This window comes from Schistocerca nitens, chromosome 10, assembly GCF_023898315.1.
Source record: "Schistocerca nitens isolate TAMUIC-IGC-003100 chromosome 10, iqSchNite1.1, whole genome shotgun sequence".
Lineage (NCBI taxonomy): Eukaryota > Metazoa > Arthropoda > Insecta > Orthoptera > Acrididae > Schistocerca > Schistocerca nitens.
In genome coordinates, this window is record NC_064623.1 from 24528508 (window position 1) to 24553186 (window position 24679).

Genomic DNA, 24679 nt, shown 5'->3' on the forward strand with positions numbered 1-24679 from the left:
TTTTCAATTCTCAACTTGAAAATTTAATGTTTTGTGTGTGGTCAATCAGCAGTGTTTTAGGTTCACACGACAAAACAGTGACGTCAGGGGTCTTGTGCTGTGACTGGCTGACGAAGGAAACTTAGCAACCATCATGTTAATTTAACCCTTTCAGGCCCTCTGGCTACAATTGTGTACATTAATTTTTACTGTGCCTTAGCTGCAATTGAAGTATTTTTTCCCACTGGAAACTGAGGTGTACATTATTGAATGCACGACCTTTTCATATGCACAAGTGCTGCCAACTGTTGGGCATCATTATGAAAGTATCGGCTAGGCAATGGAGTACTGCACAGCAGTTTGTAACCACCAGAATGCACGAATGTGGTTGCTTCACTATATTCCACTGTATAATTGAATACAGTTATTGTTATGATCATTTTACAATAGAGAATATTTCATAATTAGTGATTTTAGTCCATAAAATGAAGCCAACTACACAAAGCATGGTTTTCATATTTATGCAATTCTGTATTATGAAAACATGAAGTTTTAAGTCACACAGTACATTAAATATCTCTACAAACTGCACAATTTTTACAACAGTTTGTTGTACTAAAGTGCTGAAAAATGTGAAATCAGTGGGTCAACATGTTACTGCCCTTTTTTAGCACTTCGTTTAGTAGGCTAAGTAGTTAGTTAAACACAGGGATGGCTTCTTATCATCAATTAATGCACATTTTGCTTACCTTGATGAATCTGTTTATAGATGAAATCAGCTAGTGTCCCCTTCAGAGCTGCAAAATGGGTCATGACCATTTAATTGAAATCTGAACAATTCAATAATCCCCCCCCCCCCCCCAACAAAAAAGAGAACACATCACAAACGCACAATGTCTGTTGTCATTCACAGTATTTCGTACGGATGTTTTAATCTCCTTTAGCATAGAAAAGCAGTGCTCCACCTCTTCAGTCATCATTAGGAAGGTCCCTACTATCTGCAGGAGTTCTACAACACTTTCAGTAATAGTTTTTGTCAAATTGTTTTCATACAAAAAGTTCAATAAGGTCACGGCATTTGATGCTTCCACGAAGTCCTTTTGGATGTACAACACGTTCAGTTGATTACAGAAGTCTGATGACTGTAATTTAAACAAAGTATCAGCAGTATTCTGTTCGTTTTCTGGCCGTACAATTTCGTGTTTCGAAAACGACGATGGTTCAAACAGCTGTGCAGCTGACAAGTGATCATCAAAATTGAATTGATCACCAATCTGCACCATGGTGTTTGTTGCAGACATCTTGTTCGCACACATTCTTGATTCTGTGAGATGACTCAGTTTTGCAGTTGGGCCTTCTTGTTCCCAGTGATTGTCAGTTTAAAATGAGATCTTAACAAGCTTGACAGATGCTGCAAAGTGAGATACATATTCAACAGTTTTCACTGCATAAATATTCTTTTGCAGGATTGAACAGACTGTCAATGAGACATGGTTTTATTTTAAAAATGTAATCAGAACAGCAAATCTTGCATGAAACCTTTCAGTCCCACAGTCCTGTAATCATTGGTATCATCATAAATAATCTTTTCCATACAGTCAACAATTTCCTTTTGGCATTTGTATACAGCAGTTGTCTTCTGTAATGTGAAATTCCACTTGACAGGCTGAGAACAAGTAAGAAAAAAGATAGAAATTTCTTCCAATAACTGAAGAAGATCCACACCTGCTTGTTGCACGCCACAAAACATTCAACAATTAAATGTAACTGAAGCAGATAGCAGTGAATAAAATGTGCACTTTTATATACTTCTTTAATTCTAACTTGAACTCCACTTTTGTGGTCACTTATAAAAAAGAGCACCATCATAACATGGAGCTACCAGTGCTTCAGGCATTTCATTTACTTTCATTTTGTCTAGATGACTGAGAATAGCTACAGTTGCATTATCTGCAGTGTGACTTTTTGGTCATAAAAAGGAAATAAATCTTTCATTTCTTCTCCACTGTAGCTCATACCGAATTATTAGAACCAGTTGTGACAAATGAGCACCGTCAGTGGCTTCATTAACTTCAAATGATAGGAAATATGTCATTCAACAATTCACTCCTGACGAGATTGAGCCATATGTCATGAACTGATTCCAGGAGTTTACTTTGAATTGTTCTGGACAGAGGAAAGACAACCTGATTTTCTTATTTTTCAATGTGCTGCATCAAAACGCTGTCCATTTCTGACATTACTCCAGCTCGTCCTCAAAAAATTCCCCAAGTTCTTGGATATCCTGTTTTGGCATGACCCCTTAATGCAAGCTTTCAATTTGTCACAAAATTTAATGCAGTCTATCAGTTTACCCAGCATATTCTGGTTCTTTGATACATTTTTGTCCTACATCTTCATATGGAGACGGTAAGCACTATTTAGTTGGCACATAATGTGTCCACTTCCCTAACACTGCAGATTCAATACAAACATTACAAACAATTTTCATTGGAATTATGTTCTTTCGCCTCTATGTGGAAATTTTGTAAGCCTGTGATACCATTCTCAGTAATGTTGCTATCACTAATATTTGTAACAAGATAGGTGGGGGGGAAAAAATGCACTTTTCACTTCACAGCCATTCGGTTGCATTGCACATTGCTCTGGACTTACTGTTTTTGGTCTTAATTGATGTTTAGATCATGTAGGGGACATCGAGTTCCTTCCCTTTTATTTTAAGCTCACCTTCCAAATATTTGCCTAGTGAATTGCACAATGAAGTAATACTGTGCTTATCTCAGACAGGTGGTATGCTGCAGTTATTCGAAAGGAAATAAAACTTACTAGAACCCAGGCACGACACACTCACAAAAAGAAACTTACTAACAATACACTTTCATCCGCTAACATTGCTAGCAAGTACGAAAACTGCTATGCTTAGACTGGAAAATTAAGTGTGGTACGGTCTCATCCCTGTTGCCACAGAGTCTACAATTAGGACTTTTTTCCTTCATAACCACTGTGTGCAGGTGTCTGCTGAAGTTTCTAAAGCTGTTCATTAGTCCTACCATGAGTGATATGTCTCCTGGTCACACTCAGGACTCTAAAACTTCTCCTAAACTGTAAAATCAGCATCATTAGCTTGGCGTGTTTTTGCTCTTGGCTCTTAGTCAAATATTCTGCTTCACAGTCTATCTATGTAGTTTCGATTTTATAGTCGCCTTAGTGATGGTTAGGACAGGTTCTGTTCCAAAAGAGTTGTTGCTCCTTTTCTGGCCACCCTATCAGCTTATTCAATGCCACTAATTCCTGAATGACTAGGAATCCACAACAGGTTTACCTTGTTGTTTTTCACTAGCCTCACAAGGGCTTCATGACATTCTGCAACAATCTTTGATCTCATTGCTGGGACTGATAAGAAATTTCTGAGTGCTGCTCAGCTGTCTGAATGAATGAATATGCCACAATCCTCTCCGAAGAACCTGTGTCTTACAAAGAACTTGTAAAAGGTCTCCTACTACTCTTTAAGGGCACTAGCTGAACTTAGCAGAATGACAGGGAGACGAACTGCACAATAAACTCAGTTTCGGTGCAGATGTTGCTCTGACAATACATCCTGGCAATCGGTCGTGAATGCAAACAAATGATGGCTTAGGCTGGTGAAGGGGAGAAGAGTGGTACAGGGGAATGAGCCCCGTCTCCCTCTCGCAGCGTATGTCCGCATCTGTGCTCAGCAAAAGCAGCACTGATGTGCAGTCATATGAATTGCAGCCCCCCCCCCCCCCCATGGTGTGAGAAAGATATTCAAACCCTGTCACAGATCAAGATTAACATCCACACTCATTTCAAAATAATAAAATGAAACAACAGGCAATGCACGACACAAAGCAAAGTAGAGTATACAAAGCATTCGGTCACGACTACAGTGCAATTTTTGCTGAGGTCAGTATTACCGTAAACGTGGTAGTCCAGCCCAGACCTCTACCATTATCTTACACACCAACATATCAACCCCCCCCCCCCCACCTAAAACTGCCATGCAAAAATGTCTGCATAATAACTGTGGGCTAAGACCACTGTTGTTTTGTCTCCCTGGGTAAATCAAACCAAAATATAAAACACTATCAAAACATCAATACTAAATTTCGGTTGATGACACATCAAAGCATAATACAGATATAGAGATGCAGGGATTCAACAGCGAAGTTTCAGCCACTCTATTCATTTTCTTTTGATGTACGCAGTGAACACAAAGATAGTGTGGAAATTGGTAGGACACCTTCATGCTGAATGATCAGAGCCTTTGGGAAGCCCATTGTCGTGCTTGGGTAGCTCAGTCAGTAGAGCACTTGCCCGCAAAAGGCAAAGGTCCCGAGTTTGAGTCTCGGTCCGGCACACTGTTTTAATCTGCCCTTAAGTTTCATATCAGTGTACACTCCGCTGTAGAGTGAGAATTTCATTCTAGAAACATCCCCCAGGCTGTGGCTAAGCCATGTCTCCGCAATATCCTTTCTTTCAGGAGTGCTAGTTCTGCAAGGATCGCAGGGAGAGCTTCTGTGAAGTTTGGAAGGTAGGAGACGAGGTACTGGTGGAATTAAAGCTGTGAGGATGGGGTGTGAGTCGTGCTTGGGTAGCTCAGTCAGTAGAGCCCTTGCCCGCGAAAGGCAAAGGTCCCGAGTTTGAGTCTCGGTCCAGCACACAGTTTTAATCTGCCAGGAAGTTTCATATCAGTGTACACTCCGCTGTAGAGTGAGAGTTTCATTCTAAAAAACAACATATGTTTACATTATGATCCAGGCCCCAGAATAAAGCAGCAGTCTCCCATTTGAAAGATCACACACAAAAATGTTGTAATACACGAAAAATGCATTTTATAATAGGACTTATTTCTTGAAATGGGTCGTCCAGAAAATAAAAGAAAATTGTTTCAAGCTGCAGCAAATGTTATAATATAACAGACAAAACCACCATTGAAAGTGAATTACAGAAACTGTGGAATACTTAATTGAGAAGAAACAGATAAGCAGTAAGACAGAAGACACGTGGAAAGATGAAGAAAGTTCTGTAAATTTACTTTTGTTACTTTCTCTGCAATTTTGCTTGCCTGATATTTGTCTATAATTTCCTCCTGTGCTCTTGCTCTGCTTTTTATCTCCCTTGTCTATTATATGCTTGGTTTCATCATTTTACTTTCAGTTTCCACTTCTGAATGCTCTATGATATAATATTACTTTACAATATTTTGCACATCCATTTAGGATCTCTCCCATTTAGACCAACCCTTTTCCATATAATTTCATCCTCTCTATTTTCTTCAGCCTCAGAATGCAAGTTTTGCCTAAGAAAGTCCGGCCTGCTTTATAACTGGAAGTATTCCTGCCCTTTTTACCTAATGTGGTGTAATTACCTGTTCATCGCTGTCCCTAAGTGATATAATAACTATAAAAACACAATACTTCCTACAGAGCTCTTTGAAAATTTCATGGTAATTCTATCCATTCTTACTGATTATTTACAAATAATTTTATTCTGCACTGCACTTTTGGACAAGGCACATACTGACATCCACTAGCTGTCATAATAAATATTTATATTAAATATAATATTTAAAGCTCATCATTACATAACCCCAGAAAACTCACACCGAAAATGGCTTCTGGACTTACCAAAGTTCTGTATTGCTGTCATAAATCCATATTTCATCTGTTGGAAAATATTCAGTCCGAATTTGTGAGGTCGATGTTCTCTGAACGTGTTCCTGCAACAGCACCAAATAACGAAAATAAATCACTTGACAATCATTACTGGGGAGATGTACCCCATACTTTTTCTTCGAGAGAGAGAGAGAGAGAGAGAGAGAGATGAGTGGGGGGCTGTGTGCCATTACTAAGAAAGTTTCTAAATTAGGGTTGGTACACAATAATTGCCAGTTTTCTCCTGCACAGTACCTGCCAGATCACATCGCAAGTGTCTTCTTCACAAATAGTTATTAAGAATGTCACAGGTGCCTTTAATGAGCTTTCCCTATGTCATACTCTCACACTTTAGCCTCCATGTATTACTCAAACTGGGATTTTACCAGTAAAACAGTGCAGTGCTTATAGCACAGACTGGTATTTAGGATGGCACTGAAGTTAAAAATCGATGTCCTCTCAACACTGCGGCCATCAGACAGAGAACAGTAACTCATCTGAACAGAGACGAGCCAAAAAATTGGCAGTAACTTTTTTGAAAGAAACCTAGAATATTCAAGTCGACTCCAGGAAATAGGTATTATAACTGGAGAGAGATATGAACCACATTGCTTCTGAATATATATGAAATAAACTGAAGCCTTCACTTCTCGTTTACACAAGATCTTATGAAATAGAGCATATCTCAAAATGAACAGGAATGAAAAGCGTATCAGCAATTCATTTCCAAAGTAACAGTCTCACCATTAAGCTCGAGTGACTTACAGAAACCAAGAAAGCTTTACACTGTGACTACTGCATTACTTTGCTCAGTTTGTATCTGGAATGAGTAGATTTATTGTATACATAATGGCAGTTCCATCTCTTCTGTATGGCAGCAAAACACAGATTCCGTAGACCGACAACCAGAGCCATATTCAGGTCACAGAAACAAAGTTCCTGACAGGAATCAACAGCTGTAGTAGAATTCATCATACTTGCAATGAAGACAAAAGTAGTGAAGATCTTCACAATACTACAAAAATCGAAGAATACAGGTAAAAAAATGACTCGATCCTATCCTTCGAATCTCCATCTATATACTTAATCCGCTGGCCAACCATATGGTGCATAGTGGAGGGTACCCTGTGCCACTACCAGTCATTTCTTTTGATGCTCCACTTGCAAATAGAGCAAGGGAAAAACAACTGTCCTTTTGCCTCCGTGTGATCCCTAATTTCTTGTGATACTTAGGTGAAATGCATGTTGGTGCAGTAGCATCGTTCTGCAGTTGGCTTCAAATGACAGCTCTAAATTTTTTCACTGAAGTTCCTTGGAAAGAAGTTTGTCTTCCCTCCAGGAATTCCCATTTGAGATTCCAAAACATCTCTTAAATACTTGTGTGTTGTTCAAACTACCAGTAACAAATCTAGCAGCCCGCCTCTCAACTGCTTTGATGTCTTCCTTTAGTCTGCTGCTACGGATCCCAAACACTATAGCAGTGCTCAAAAATAGGTCGCACTAGCATCCTATACGCGGTCTCCTTTAAGGGCGAGCCATACTTTGCCAAAATCCTCCCAATAAACCAAAGTCAACCATTTGCCTTCCTTATGACAATCCTCAATACCAATTCCATTTCATATCACTCCGCAATGTTATGTCCAGATATTTAACCATTGGATCTGTGTCAAGCAGTACACTACTGATGCTATATCCGATCATTACAGGTGTGTTTTTTCTACTCATCTGCATTAACTTTTATTTTTCTACTTTTGCAGCTAGCTGCAGTTCATCACACCAACCAGAAATTTTGTCTAAGTCATTTTATATCCTCCTACAGTGACTCAACTTTTGACACCTTTCCGTAAACTACAGCATCGTCAACAAACAGCAGCGTATTGCTGCCCACCCAGTCCACCGGATTGTTTGTGTGTATAGAAAATAATAGTAGTCCTATCAGACATCCTGTGGCACTCCTTACAATACCTTTGTCTCTGATGAACACTTGGCATTGAAGACAAGATAATGAGTTCTATTACTTAAGAAGTCTTCGAGCCTCTCACATATCTGGGAATCTCTTTCATATGCTCACATCTTTGTTAACATCCTGCAGTAGGGCACTGGGTCAAATGCTTTTCAGAAATCTAGGAATGCCGAATCTGCCTATTGTCCTTCATCCGCGGTTCACAGTCTATGATGTGAGAAAAGGGCAAGCTGAGTTTTCCATGGGCGATGCTTTCTAAAACCGTGCTGATTCTTGGAAAATGGCCAGCTACTACAGTAAGCTATTGATTACAGACAGACAAAAGATATTTGGAAAAACTTAGGAAGAGGTGGACTGATGGACCAAAACAGGTCACATGCAACAATTTATGCACCACTGGCTCAGCTTTGCCAATGGTGCATAAGGTAACTATTCTGTTTTACAATTCTTGTCATCTATCCATTTTGTCACCTACAGTAGACGAATCTTTCAAGTGTGGTAATTTTTGCTTCACTCATATATTGGAAGGGCTGGGTCAGTAGCATTGCACACGTCTATGTTGGAACAACTCTGCTATAGAGCCAGACACGTCAGACTTTCTTGCAGCTTTTACCTCAATGGGCATTAAATGTCACTGTGAGCTATAGAGATACAATCACAAAGGAGAATTTAAGTCCTACATGTTACCTTGGCACTCTTCATTGGTTACAACGGCATCAGCTGAAGATAGCCTACACAATAGGCATAGGCTTTCCAATAGGCATAGGCTTTAAGATATCCTTTTTCGGGTATCAGAGGGTGTTAGAATTGAGATAAAATGGATGAAGCTGGAGCGGAAGATGCAGAAACTGGTGATGAAAAGATGTGGAGGAAAATATTAGAATTATTGATATTAAATAAGAAGAGACAGAATGAAGACTCACTACTGATCAAGCAGAGAACACAGGTTTACAACACCAAACAAAGAATATCAGTAACAGAGACTTATCTATGACACAAAAGTCATTAATTAACATACAAGTCGATTTCTAAATAAAACTGCAAATGAGTTGTCAGTTTCCTTTGGCCACACACAAAGTTCAAGCTCATCTTACTGCCCCAATTACGGGTATCAAGACACATCAAGTTGCAGCTGAAGCAGCCAACAGTTGGTATCTTACACATTCTGAATTGAGGCAGTTCTCTATAACTAATAACCTTAATACTGAGAGCATTTATTTGACAATGAAGTTCTAACATCAGTATACTCTGCTTGATGCTACCAAGTCACAACTATTTTTGCACACACTCTTCTCACTGGTGCAGTACTTCACCAACAGAGAATTGCATTTCACTGTGTGTTTTTTTTCTGTTTGTGACTGTTTTATACATTTTGCATAAACAGTGAACACCTACAACAGCTGCTGTGACCCAAATATTTAGTTTTCAAAACCTAGTTAGCTACGAACACTATAACCTGTGTTTACTCTTCTGCTAACTTATTTTGCTGTCCATCCCATCACTGTCTTCAACTCCAATAAACTGAGTGGCTTTCTGTGAATGGTCTCACTCTCAATTTCAAAAAGACACAACATACTTAGTTCTGTACTTCTAGACGCTCTACTCCAATGATAAATCTAACACATGGGGGCGGAAATAATAACTAGTAAAAAAACTTTGAATCTCCATGATTACAATATCTGAAGGAAAAATTACATTCATTACTCCACACTGATGTTTCCTTCAGCACGTAAAGGGGTGCACAATGCAGTTACCAAAAATTTTAACCATGTGTCCATGGACAGTGAAATTAAATTTGAAAATTACTAAAAAGAATTTCCTTGAGAACTCCTCCTACTCTGTAGAAAAACTGCTATTTTTGTAATGTGTAAAAGTTGGTGCAAAGGAATTACTAACATCCATAATTAAAAAATAATGTCAAAATATTTACATATGGATGTGTAATGTGAATGTAAAGCGGCTTGTTCTATACCATCATGAGTAACCACACAAATGAACCATGGAACACAAAACTAGCTAACTAAATACATACGTGAAAGCCAACCACTCATTATTCCAGTCAGTAATTTCCATTACTGTTAACTAAATATATAAAGACATCAACTGGTTTTGTGACTTCACTGTAAATTTGTAATATTCTCTTTCAATACACTGGTTTGTTGTTATTTTATTATTTTATTTTTTTCTTATCTTCTTACAACTGACCTTTAAGAACTATTTCTGTACTTATTGCAGCCATAATCAAAACAATTGTAGTTTAGGAATAGTCCATTAACAAATATTCCTCCTTCATTTTCCAGTTTATGGATACGAAGACTTATTTCTGGCTGGTGAGAAAGACTCAATGATATGGATAATACTGCTTAATGCCTCATTCAATATATAAATATCCTTTGGTATACTCATTTAAGGCTAAATCTGTGCTTTGCTCACTAAGGGCTGTTACTATATATTTTGTTGAAATCTATCCAAAAGCTTACTAAAATTCTATGAATCCCTAGGTTACAATTCTATAACTGTGTTAACAGCCTGCAACTTGTACATTGTGCTCTCTGAGACAGCAGAAGAGAGAGAGAGAGAGAGAGAGAGAGAGAGTGTGTGTGTGTGTGTGTGTGTGTGTGTGTGTGTGTGTGTGTGTGTGTAGTGTCTACTGCTGACAAAGGCCTTAATGGCCGAAAGCTTTAATTTTGTGAATCGTTTTGTTGTGCCTATTGCGACTCAGCATCTCTGCTATATGGAGAGTAGCAACTTTCCTCCTCTGGTATTGTTACATTCCATCCTGGATTTCCCACTGTCCAGTTTATTGGTAGAATACTATGGAAATACAATTAGGCTACAAAAGAGATTGCTTACAAATCACTTGTACGGCCCATCCAAGAATATTGCTCAAGTGTGTGGGATTTGCGCCAGACAGGACTAACAGGGGATGTTGAATGTGTATAGAGCACAAATGGTCACAGGTTTGTTTAATCCATGGGAGACTGCCACAGAGATACTGAAGGAAATTAACAGGCAGACTCTTGAAGACAGACGTAAACTATCCCGAGAAAATATATTAACAAAGTTTCAAGAACTGGCTTTAAATGATTACTCTAGGGATATACAACCCCCTACATATCACTCACATACGGATCATGCGGATATGACTAGAATAATTACTGTATGCACAGAGACATTCACACAATCATTCTTCCTGCACTCCATCTATGAATGGAGCAGGAAGAAACCCTAACAACTGGTACAATGGGATGTACCCTCTGCCATGCACCTCACAGTGGTTTGCAGAGTATAGATGTAGATAGAAATTATCATATAACAGGGATATTCTAGTTAAAAATAGGACAGACTTATGAGATTTACAAGTTTTAAATTTTGTACTTCTTACATATTGTTTAAAAAGACTGGTCTTTTTACTGTATGCAACAATGTTTGTTGCCCATTATTGGCCTCCATTTTTTTGTAGCCATGTATCTAAGGCCATATGTTTTTCATGTGATGGAAGTGCTAATTATTGGAAATTTTGGATCATCATTTCAACTAATTGGCAGGTAAGAATAAGCATTTCATTATTTACATTACAGTTACGTTCCTTAATGTATTGCATAACAAGTATAAAACCGAGGTAGGTAAATTACAGGCTGGATAAATAATATAATACAACAGCATGAACTATCAGTAATTTACTTGTCTGTGTAAATGTGTAACTAATATCACCATTAAAAATTTCCAAATTTCAACCAATATTTTAAAAACTGAAAAACGGGTAACATAAGTCATGTAATCTAAGTCATAGTTATATTTTTTAAGGTTAAAAGTATAGGATGCCCTTAACAGCAGCAGAAAGACAGAAAAGAAGGTAGGAAAAGTTAAAGAGTGAAGAAAAATATGGAGAATTTAAGAAGAATCACCTGAAAGAAGCTGGAAGCAGAAACAGAAGTTCCCGCATTTGAGTCCACATGAGCAATGACTGTTATTAGAAGAGAGAAGAGCTAAAACCAGGGAGTGTGTTAGAAAACATAGCAAAATGTAAGATGCAAGATCAGCAACCTAGTAAAGTTGGTTTGTCCCTGTCTAATTCACGTAAGGCTCTATGTCAAGCCACAGCTCCAGTATCTGTTTGTGAGCTGTTCAGTGACTTGAGTGGAAATTCATCAGATGGAAAGTCTGAAAGACCCAGTCACGGCAGTAGTACACAAAATAGTGGCCTTATCTCTGAAACTAGACTTCATAACTGGGTTCTACATTTGTGACGATGCCAGTCACCATGCAGGGAGGACACAACAGTGATTAGATAATAATGAGAAAAAGACCGTTCATATTTGTCACTTCGCCATGTCCATGATGGAAACATATGAGGTAATCAAATAGGAACATCCTGAAGTTCAAACTGGAACGCTAAATTTGCAGAAGTATGGCCACCACATGTTCAATTAAGCAGCAAAATACCACATAATGTACGTTTGTGTAAATATCATGAAAATTTCATAAATGCTATAGGTAGGATTTGTAAGAAACTTGATAATATTGTAGCTTACAGTAACACGTTCTTATCAACCATCATATGCCATCCACCCAGTGAGTTTTGTTGGTGGAATGAAAGTAACACATGTCAAAATGGTAGAGGTTTCAATGAAGCCCGTAAAACTCACGAGCTGGATATTGTGAATTTATATGGTAGGTTTGTAAGATGGAGGAAAACAACTCTAAAATTGTTAAAGTCAAAGATGGAGGCTCTGCAGCTGGTACAGTGAAACATATAATTTTTCAGTTTCTTCTTCCTTGCTATACGAAGAGAGCTCAGCCTGTATCTTATTATCAGCAATAGGAAACGGTTCTGAGCCACGATTCTAAGGAGTTTACGGTGCTGCATATTGATTTTGCTGAAAATTACACTTCTGTTTATCAAGATGAGGTGCAAAGTGCATATTGAGTACAAGCACAAGTTAGTATTTTCACTGTGTCACTGCAGCATTCAGGTGCTCATCATACAATTCTTGTTGTTTCAGACAGCTTAACCCATCCAAGGATACTCTGATTGCGTACATTAGCAAAGTACTGTCAACTATACTAAAAAATTTGAAGGTAGTGACAATCTGGTCAGATGGGCCTGTCTCATAATTTAAAAAATTTGTAACATGAGTCACAATATAAATTACATTCTTGTTCTTTAATTTTAATGCTCTTCCCTGCTTAAATTCCAGATCTTTGACTGAATAACACAATAAATAATGATGATTTACAAAAGAAAATATAGGTTTATAGACTGATAAAAGGTCGATATAATAAAACACTGATTTCAAAATATAACACGAGTCACTGTGGAATCTCCCAACATAATGGAATTTGTTAATTTGAATTCACACACTTTAAAATAAAGTTAAAAAAATTATAGTTCAAAATCATTTTTTAAGCAAGCCCTACATATCTGCTTACAAATTTCACTGGGAAAACTTTCTTGATACAGGAGAAATGGTTAATCCTATCATCCTCAGTTTCTTGTATGTTGAAATTCACACATTTTAATGAAGTTGTCTGCCCTCAAGGATAAAACTGACCCCTAAATATGATCACCTTACTTCCATTAATCCAGATGTATTTGCCTAAATATGGTGTAAAACCCCCCCATGAACCATGGACCTTGCCGTTGGTGGGGAGGCTTGCGTGCCTCAACGATACAGATGGCCGTACCGTAGGTGCAATCACAACGGAGGGGTACCTGTTGAGAGGCCAGACAAACATGTGGTTCCTGAAGAGGGGCAGCAGCCTTTTCAGTAGTTGCAGGGGCAACAGTCTGGATGATTGACTGATCTGGCCTTGTAACGTTAACCAAAACGGCCTTGCTGTGCTGGTACTGTGAGCGGCTGAAAGCAAGGGGAAACTACAGCCGTAATTTTTCCCGAGGACATGCAGCTTTACTGTAGGATTAAATGACGATGGCGTCTTCTTAGGTAAAATATTCCGGAGGTAAAATAGTCCCCCATTCGGATCTCCAGGCGGGGACTACTCAAGAGGACGTCGTTATCAGGAGAAAGAAAACTGGTGTTCTACGGATCGGAGCGTGGAATGTCAGATCCCTTAATCGGGCAGGTAGGTTAGAAAATTTAAAAAGGGAAATGGATAGGTTAAAGTTAGATATAGTGGGAATTAGTGAAGTTCGGTGGCAGGAGGAACAAGACTTCTGGTCAGGTGATTACAGGGTTATAAATACAAAATCAAATAGGGGTAATGCAGGAGTAGGTTTAATAATGAATTAAAAAATAGGAGTGCGGGTTAGCTACTACAAACAGCATAGTGAAAGCATTATTGTGGCCAAGATAGACACGAAGCCCATGCCTACTACAGTAGTACAAGTTTATATGCCAACTAGCTCTGCAGATGATGAAGAAATTGATGAAATATATGACGAGATAAAAGAAATTATTCAGGTAGTGAAGGGAGACGAAAATTTAATAGTCATGGGTGACTGGAATTCGTCAGTCGGAAATGGGAGAGAAGGAAACATAGTAGGTGAATATGGATTGGGGGGAAGACATGAAAGAGGAAGCCGCCTTGTAGAATTTTGCACAGAGCATAACTTAATCATAGCTAATACTTGGTTCAAGAATCATAAAAGAAGGTTGTATACCTGGAAGAATCCTGGAGATACTAAAAGGTATCAGATAGATTATATAATGGTAAGACAGAGATTTAGGAACCAGGTTTTAAATTGTAAGACATTTCCCGGGGCAGATATGGATTCTGACCACAATCTCTTGGTTATGAACTGCAGATTGAAACTGAAGAAACTGCAAAAAGGTGGGAATTTAAGGAGATGGGACCTGGATAAACTGAAAGAACCAGAGGTTGTAGAGAGTTTCAGGGAGAGCATAAGGGAACAATTGACAGGAATGGGGGAAAGAAATACAGTAGAAGAAGAATGGGTAGCTCTGAGGGATGAAGTAGTGAAGGCAGCAGACGATCAAGTAGGCGAAATGATGAGGGCTAATAGAAATCATTGGGTAACAGAAGAAATATTCAATTTAATTGATGAAAGGAGAAAATATAAAAATGCAGTAAATGAAGCAGGCAAAAAGGAATACAAACGTCTCAAAAATGAGATCGACAGGAAGTGCAAAATGGCTAAGCAGGGATGGCTCGAGGACAAATGTAAGGATGTAGAGGCTTGTCTCACTAGGGGTACGATAGATAAGGCCCACAGGAAAATTAAAGAGACCTTTGGAGAGATAAGAACCACTTGTATATCAAGAGCTCAGATGGCAACCCAGTTCTAAGCAAAGAAGGGAAGGCAGAAAGGTGGAAGGAGTATATAGAGGGTTTATACAAGGGCGAAGTACTTGAGGACAATATTATGGAAATGGACGAGGATGTAGATGAAGACGAAATGGGAGATAACATACTGCGTGAAGAGTTTGACAGAGCACTGAAAGACCTGAGTCAAAACAAGGCCCCGGGAGTAGACAACATTCCATTAGAACTACTGATGGCCTTGGGAGAGCCAGTCCTGACAAAACTCTACCATCTGGTGAGCAAGATGTATGAGACAGGCGAAATACCCTCAGACTTCAAGAATAATATAATAATTCCAATCCCAAAGAAAGCAGGTGTTGACAGATGTGAAAATTACCGAACTATCAGTTTAATAAGTCACAGCTGCAAAATAGTAACGCGAATTCTTTACAGACGAATGGAAAAACTGGTAGAAGCGGACCTCGGGGAAGATCAGTTTGGATTCCGTAGAAATGTTGGAACACGTGAGGCAATAATAACCTTACGACTTATCTTAGAAGAAAGATTAAGACTTAGAGAAAGCTTTTGACAATGTTAACTGGAATACTCTCTTTCAAATTCTGAAGGTGGCAGGGGTAAAATACAGGGAGTGAAAGGCTATTTACAATTTGTACAGAAACCAGATGGCAGTTATAAGAGTCGAGGGGCATGAAAGGGAAGCAGTGGTTGGAAAAGGAGTGAGACAGGGTTGTAGCCTCTCCCCGATGCTATTCATTCGGAGTAGGTATTGAAATTCATGGAGAAGAAGTAAAAACTTTGAGGTTCGCCGATGACATTGTAATTCTGTCAGAGACAGCAAAGGACTTGGAAGAGCAGTTGAACGGAATGGACAGTGTCTCGAAAGGAGGATATAAGATGAACATCAACAAAAGCAAAACGAGGATAATGGAATGTAGTCAAATTAAATCGGGTGATGCTGAGGGAATTAGATTAGGAAATGAGACACTTAAAGTAGTAAAGGAGTTTTGCTATTTAGGGAGTAAAATAACTGATGATGGTCGAAGTAGAGAGGATATAAAATGTAGACTGGCAATGGCAAGGAAATCGTTTCTGAAGAAGAGAAATTTGTTAACATCGAGTATAGATTTAAGTGTCAGGAAGTCGTTTCTGAAAGTATTTGTATGGAGTGTAGCCATGTATGGAAGTGAAACATGGACGATAAATAGTTTAGACAAGAAGAGAATAGAAGCTTTCGAAATGTGGTGCTACAGAAGAATGCTGAAGATAAGGTGGGTAGATCACGTAACTAATGAGGAGATATTGAATAGGATTGGGGAGAAGAGAAGTTTGTGGCACAACTTGACTAGAAGAAGGGATCGGTTAGTAGGACATGTTTTGAGGCATCAAGGGATCAAAAATTTAGCATTGGAGGGCAGCGTGGAGGGTAAAAATCGTAGAGGGAGACCAAGAGATGAATACACTAAGCAGATTCAGAAGGATGTAGGTTGCAGTAGGTACTGGGAGATGAAGAAGCTTGCACGGGATAGAGTAGCATGGAGAGCTGCATCAAACCAGTCTCAGGACTGAAGACCACAACAACAACAACAACAACAACAACAACAATGTTATAAAACAAAAGTGTAATTAATAATCATTTATTACAAATTAAGACTGAGGCAACAATGCATTTAAATTCATAGTCAGTCTTGGACAGTCTCTGTTGTCACAAGTGTTCTGTTTATAGCAGAAGTTTTAGATTGTGATTAGTGTTTTGTTTTAGCTGTAGAGAATGGACACAATTGACTAACACTTTATTAGACAGTGAACTTAAAGAATAAAGTTTCAGTCTGAACAGATAAAGTAAATCCATAACTAAATTAAAAATTAAACTATAATGGCTCTGAGCACTATGGGACTTGACTTCTGAGGTCATCAGTCCCCTAGAACTTAGAACTACTTAAACCAAACTAGCCCAATGACATCACACTCATCCATGCCCGAGGCAGGATTTGAACCTGCGACTGTGGCGGCCGCGTCTTTCCAGACTGTAGCGTCTAGAACCGTTCGGCCACTGCGTCCGGCAAAAATTAAACTGTAATGCCTATAACTTACCAAAGGCCTCCCGGTGCTAGTCAGTACTTACATGTGGATAAGGAAAGATTGGAAGAAGTGATCTTGTTAAGTAAAAATAAGCTGCATTCTCTAAACTTCCAGGTGAACAGGATATGGAAGAGAAAAAGGAAACTGCAGCTGAAGCTCTGTTTCCTACTTATTGTCTCTAGTGGGAATAAAAAGAAAAAATGTTTTAGCTGTTCATGTTTTGAACATTGGTCCAAAATCACGCAAAACGTCATCAAATGAAAATGTATCTGGTCTACATAAAAAGGAATTGTCTGCAGGAACAAGTGGTACAGTTATCCTCAGTTGTTTAAGTCATCAACAGCTAATGAAGAACTCTTGAAGTCCCAGAAAAATCTCTTCCAAAAATGTGATAATTCTTCATCAGAAAATGAGCTTAATGGTATGAAATTATCAGAGACTCTGGAAAGTGATGAAACTGATTTTGGCCCTTCGGACCATCCTTTTGCTGGAGATTTGCTACTCATGAAGTTGTGATGGTCAAGATCTTTCACCAATTACTTGTTATTGTGAAAGTAGTTTGGGGTAGAAGAGAAAAGCAAACTTTTCACTATCCTTGTTTTACTTAAAAACTTGCAAGAAAGCAAAATTTAGCTGAAATAATGAAAACTACAATTGTTCCAAAAGAGCATTATGTATTCATTGTCCCAGTCTGTTAAGTGATGGGCAAGCTGCTTCTACCAGACTTACAGGATGATGAGCGCAGAATTCTATACAAATTTCCAGGGAGGATTTTAGTACAAGAAGTTTACTGTTTTCTGCCAGTGAAAGTGTTTTGTAGTATGTTATAAATAAAGGACTGATAATTATACTGACAGAAATGTGTCTCAGTGATACCTAGCTTGTCAACATTTTACAAAACACCTAATTTTCAATGGAGACCATTGGGATCCCTTTACAGGGGTCATACTCATACTGCACTACATTAACGTTTATCTCAGGATCATTCTGCATGTGTTTATAATAAAACAAATTTGGGGGGTCACTGAAAACCCACATCACGTGGTAACATTGATCTATTTCAATTACTTTTTCTACTAACCTATGAAAAATTCAACATGCACAGTCCACTGTGTAGAAATAAAGTAAAACAATAAAAATCAACATGAATAGAAACTGATATATGCAAGAGATATCCTACAGTACCATAAAAAAAAAGGTGTGAATCCTACCCTGGGTGACAATTATTAGTGAGCAACGAAAATACGGCATATATTTCACTAATAAAGCGACAGTTCGTACGGTTTGACGAAGGGCATTAGGTGGCTGAAACTAGTACAGATATAAAATTTCTTTTGTGCAACTGATTGCTGATTTTTTCAACAAAGAAGTAGGACTAATGTAACTACAGGTTCGACCACCTCAACATTAAATACACTAATGAGTTAAAAACAAAAGGAGTATGCAGTAAGCTATTTAGACAATTTATAAAAAAAGGTTGGACTACAAAGAGCAGTTCCTCAGTGGAGCATATACACACACCCATAACATTTTCTTTGAGGCTAGACTCGCCCCTACTTTACTTTTGATTTTGGGATGGAATTATCAACTTCCTCACACATGCATCACTTGCCCTCTGGAACACTTCAAAGTATGAGATGGTTTCCGTCTAAATTACTTAACAGTAATGTAAATCAAGTGGATAACAGACCAACTGAAGTCACCTAGGATTTCTCATTTCACATTTTTTTCTCAGTAATTTGAAATTCTAATTTATCAGCACATTAAAATATACATATGTTGTGCTTTCATCTCTGCAGCACACCAAATGAGTAAAAAATCTTGGTATTTGAAAACATAGGGCCTGCCAACTGTACAGACTTCGTCTTCAGTAGACCATCACTTGTCGGGAAAACAAATATATCACTGTGCGTTCAACCAGACGAATCACAATGGTTATTTACATAAAATGAAACAGTGTTTCGAACAGTAAGCAGCAACTAGTCACACACAAAACTTTGTGAGTAATGGCAGAGAACAACATTGAAACACTATGCTAAAGTAACTGTAAATGTAATATTTCTGCACTATTGGAGTCGTAGTAAGAATATATTTTTAATTATTTGTCTTTTACCTACAGAGAGTGGAGAGAGGCAGGAAGAAGTGGTTTGTTGAATAATGTGAGGGTGCTGAAGACAAGGTTATGAAATTAAGCAGGAAATGGATACAAGCAAAGAAGAATCCTGAAATATAACTCCCTCATGAGGAGGCAAAAAAACAGAACCTACAACAACAGACTGAATCTATTCAAAAATATCATAAAAAACAACACTTAAAAAACATAAGGCACAGTCAACAAGTTTACAATGTCAAATTCCAGAACCAATGGTGCTGGGTAGTGTCTTCTAATACCTAAAAAGTGGCAAGGTTTATTTATTTATTTATTTATTAGCTGGGAGTGATGGAATTCCAGCTGAGGTAGGCCTACTAAAATTTGGAGGAGAACTTCATTGGTGTTTATCACACCTGATCACCTGATACATGTAACCTGGAAAACTAAGACCACACCAACAGAATGGAAAGAATTATTCATGGTCATGATACATAAAAGAGGAGACAGGAAAAACTACTTAACACAGCCTGTAAGATTTTGTCTTGTTTATTGCTAAACTACTTGAAACTGTATGCAAAAAATATAATCTGGGCTTATAAAAATAACATTCACAGAAACAGATCCAATACTGACAATATATCTGTTATCAGGGCAGTAAATCATAAAGTATAGAAATGTAAACAAAAAATACATTCAGATGATTGTAAGACAGCTTATGGCTCCATTGACAGGCAAAGCCTATGGAATGTAGTGATTGGTTTGGGATTTTCAATTAGGCCTAGTTTACATTTTGTAAATATTTGTAAACTGTGCATGGATAACAGTGTGAGCAGATTTTTGATAAATAGCATTTCTCATATTGTTAACTGCAAATATATGCCCAAATCCACATGAGTAATCCAGACTGTTCTTTATTGTAAACATGTATTATACAATATTTATTTTCTGTAACACTTATTATTTTGTAATATTTATTTATCTCTCAAAATTGGTTTTCTGTAGTAGAGTCTACGTTACTGTATAAATAAGTAAATAAAATAAATCTGTAATATAGGAGTTATTAAGGACAAATGAGTTGCATTTTTAAAAATCTTCCTTAAGCTGGGTTCTACAGCTTGTACACTGGACACTTTGTATGTATAACCATCACAATGCTGCTAAAATATTTATGTTCTGCAACTAGTTTTCTCACTGTATCATTGTCTGGCAGACACTAGAATTTTAGAGTGGTGCATTTCACACACTGCCAAAATTTTAAAATATCTTATGTAGGCCATAGATATCTAACACTGTGAAAGTAAGTTGGCCTGGGGTATGGTACACAAATGTGACAGCTTTAGATAGATAGGGCCTAGGCCTATATATCATGCAGATATGGATATGCAGTACATGGCATTTTAAAATTCAAAATTCTGGTGGATGATGACACAGTGTCAAAACTAATTGCAGAACAATGAAACACTTAGCAGCTCTGTGGTGTGTATACACATCTTTTGAAATGAAAACATCCCTATTGTCAGTCCGGCTTTTTACATCCATGGACAGGGTGTCAATGGGTTTTATAACTATATATTTCATTTCTTCAATGAAAGACTCACACAATGCACACACCTAATGCTAGCAGCATAGGTGAAAAATGTGTCGCAAGCAAGAACATATACATGAATGGGTAAATCTGAATTCTACAGAAATCTTTCACAGATCGAGAACTTTCGTATAAAGATCTTGTGCTAAATGCATCTTATCAAAAGACAAAGAGCGATAAAACCCACAAATAATGATGTAAAAAAAAATTAAAAATTAATTTACGCTACAGATTAAACTATCACAACAGGGTCAAAGCCGACGAGTAAGATCGGACCTTTCTGTTGACCCCCATGCACTATCCAATGGTGAACGGATGACGGGGGGGGGGGGGGGGGGGGGGGCCAACCATGCACTATCCACTAATTTCTTATATTGCTGATGCGTCATTATCTATGTACACATTATATAAAACCGATGACCCAAGTAATTATGCCACAATTCACATAAAATCGTGAACGTCATTTCCTCTTCTACAACAAAGCTTTTGATTCTTTCTTCAACAAAACGATGTTACGATATTATTCAGTAACCTACCATCAATTGCAAAAATTGTGCAATAATACAAAAAATATCTTAGAAAATGTGCCTACAAACCACCAACAAAGAACAATAAAACATTGCTGTGCGGTATGTCTCAGAAAAGGCACGATCGAATATTTGCTGTCACATTGACGAAAACCGACAAATTCACTGTCTTTTGTAACATCGATAAATTTGCAAAACGTTATTTTTATCTATGCAATGAAAAGAGACGACACATTAGAATACTTCTCCAACCGCTGCTAACGGTATCGAAAATTACATGGTAATCTTGGATATGACATTTTTTGCTGACACTACCGCTCTCCGTATACTGTAAACAGGGAATGTGACAACACAATACAAATACGAACCATACACAGTGCAGAAGATTTTTGACGCACTTACCGTGTAACCTCCCCATACTACAACGTAATTTTTGAAGACTACGGCGACGTGTCCACTTCTTCTATGGATTCTATCGTAAGGAACGGTATACACTTCTTCTGCTGACATATTCAAATTTTTTCTCTTTGGCTCACATTCACTATTTCACATACCAGTCACTTCTTCTTTTGCCAAACACCACAATCGGCAAACATGACGTGCACTGAAATTAGAAAACACTGTAGTGTTTTGTTTTTCCCAACAAAATCGATGTTTTAAAGAAATATCGACCTCATCTGACGTGGCGCGCATATTCGAATTCGTCGCGGGGTAGGCGTTCCGGTAATGATAGATTGCTCTCATTTCTCTGTCCCTAAACATTTGTCGTGCCACCTTAGCAAGTAGTTCTGCTATTCCACACAGTAAATGGTTTAAGTGTCACTATTGTTTCGGAAAATCCAGAGCTTAAATTAATATAATTACATTTTCATAGATTTCAAAATAACAACAGGCAAAGAGCATAAAACTTTTGTAAATATCTGAAATGCGAGATTTTTTGAGAAGCAGTCATGCTCAAATTCTTTGGAAGATAGGAGAACGTCAGTAATGTTTTTTAAACCACATGTTGCATGGAACAGAAAAGCTTAGTACTCAGTACAGTTCGCTATCTGAATTACATCAAATGAACAGCCAACAACTGCACATTTGGCGCTCTACGGGAGATAATGAGTTTTCTCTCTTATGTAATCATTAGTATGCCGAAGACCTCCCTCTTCCCTATACGAACGAAACTAAGCTACGGAAAAGGTGTCCGAAGCTCTGAGCGGACTACGCCGTCCTGAATGGACATCCAAGTTATTGACAAAGTGGGAACGTCGCGCATGCGTAAAAACATAGCGGACCACGCAGAAAACCGTGCGGTCTCTTCGTAGGTATACAAAAAAGTAGCATATGGGGGCGATCTTTCCGATTAGAATTATTTCATATTGCCTGTACGCTTTATTGTCATATAAAAGTCCTATTGAAACTCGCATACGAGACAATTATCTTCTTCCCCATCAGAATCCTTCCTCATTTATCATTGTAAACGACGCCACTCATTTGTAAGTAATAATAAATGACATCAACAGCTCTCACGCACATTCTATTAAATATCTCATTCTCTTACACAATAATGCCTCAGCCGTAAAAAATATCTTGAGAGCAAGCCGACATGTGCAATAACGGTATGTTCCACATCAGTACCGCCTTAATAATAATTAACAAATAAAAAGGTAGAGGGAAGATTAATATTTAAAAAAAGATAGAATCTTTTAATTCAGAATAATGTGTGGAGACATTTACATAAATGAGTTTTAGTGTAACAGTTCTATTTTTTGTAACTGAGTTTTATATCATCGCTTGACAGAACCTGACAACAAATTTAAACAGAAAAATACTTTCTGATGTTCGAAATATGTCATGTGACGATCCCGATTTAAGTTGCTTGTAATTGTAATCTCTAACTATTTAGTTGAATCGACAACCTTCAAATTTCTATTATACAGGGTGTAATTTTTGAGAATAACTCAAAAAAATAAGCTTCACACGAAAAAATATGTAGAATCCAAAGTTGATTATTTTCGAGAGGGACATCTGCTGGTGCTAAAATTAGCCCGCCACCCCAGCCCCCTGGGGTTGGGGTGGGAGGCGGGCTAATGTGTAGAATACAAAATTGATTATTTTCGAGGGGTACATCTGCTGGTGCTAAAATTAGCCCGCCTCCCACCCTAACCCCAGGGGGCTGGGGTGGCGGGCTAATTTTAGCACCAGCAGATGTCCCTCTCGAAAATAATCAACTTTGGATTCTACACATTTTTTCGTGTGAAGCTTATTATTCGAGTCATTGTGGTTTGTCAAGTTAAAATTTACATCCTGCATGTGGGATTGCCAGATTAAATTGTTAAAATTAACGAACATTGCCTGGCAAAAGGATATGCTGCGTCGAGGGCTGAGGGTGAACACAATGAAACACTTAATTAACACTGAAAATTATATTTATTGTTGCTGATTACAGCTACCAATAAATTTTTGTTATACTTAATTTTTTTGGTAAAAGTCGTTGCATTTGCAAATTTCGTATTACAACGAATGCATAATTCTGATTTTACGATACCGACACTCAATTTTTTTCTAGCGTCAGACCACAAACCATTCAGGCCACTGAAGACTCTTTCCACACAGGCTTGCTGCACGGACCGCCGTTATCCTTTTGATAATTTTGCAACTCAATAAATATATTGGTGATATGAATGGAATTCATCTCATACTTCGGTACTGAAAGCCGAAAACGGGGCTGAAATATCGAATAGTTGGGAAAAAAACCGAGCACCTGCCCCCCAGATAATATACATCGTGAAACTGAAATTAGTGCTAACGTGGGGGACCTCACACTTCTTATTGTTTTGGGTCAATGCCACTTTTCACAACATACATATATCTTGTCTAAACCATTTTGTAATTCGTCTTGACGTCTGATGACTTTACTACGCGGTAAACGACAGCATCATCTGCAAACAATCTAAGAGGGCTGTTTACATAGTCTCTCATATCGTTAATATAGAGTAGAAATAGCGGAGTTTTATAACTCTTCCTTTGGGAACGCCAGATAACGTCTGCTTCATTCGATGGCTTCCCGTCAATTACTACGAGGTGCGTCCTTTCTGACAGGAAATCATGAATCCAGTAGCGCAATTGAGATGACAATACACAGGCACGCAATTTGATTAAAAGCCGTTTGTGAGGATAGTGTTAAAAGACGTCTGGAAATCTAGAAATATGGAATTAACTTGAAATCTCCTGTCGATAGCACTCACTACTTCGTGTGAACCAAAGGTCAGTTTTATTTCACATGAACGGTGTTTTCTGGATCCATGTTGACTATGTGACAATAGATCGTTTTCTTCGAGGTATTTCATAATATTCGAACGCAGTATATGTTCCAAAACCTAACTGGAAATTGATGTCAGTGATATGAGTCTAGAACGCAGTGGATTACTTCTATTTCCTTTACCGCGCACAGATGCGACGTGAGCAATTTCCCAGTCTTCAGGTACGGACCTTTCGTCGAGCGAGCGTTGTATATGATTGTTAAATATGAAGCTCTTACAT

General features: G+C 38.0%; 1 protein-coding gene across 3 annotated transcripts in view; it reads right to left on the minus strand.

The window, feature by feature from the left end:
- Nucleotides 1–24679, minus strand: part of LOC126210494 (kelch domain-containing protein 2-like) — a 124945-nt gene that overhangs the window by 88184 nt on the left and 12082 nt on the right. For 2 of the 3 annotated variants that reach the window (XM_049939728.1, XM_049939727.1), the window contains exons 2-3: nt 21551–21752; nt 5628–5719 (exon numbers count right to left, since the gene is read on the minus strand). In XM_049939728.1, the coding sequence (XP_049795685.1) occupies nt 5628–5719; nt 21551–21658 (200 nt within the window). In that variant the 5' untranslated portion in view covers nt 21659–21752. The remainder of the gene's footprint in view (nt 1–5627; nt 5720–21550; nt 21753–24679) is intronic. The other variant, XM_049939729.1, reaches the window with a different exon arrangement.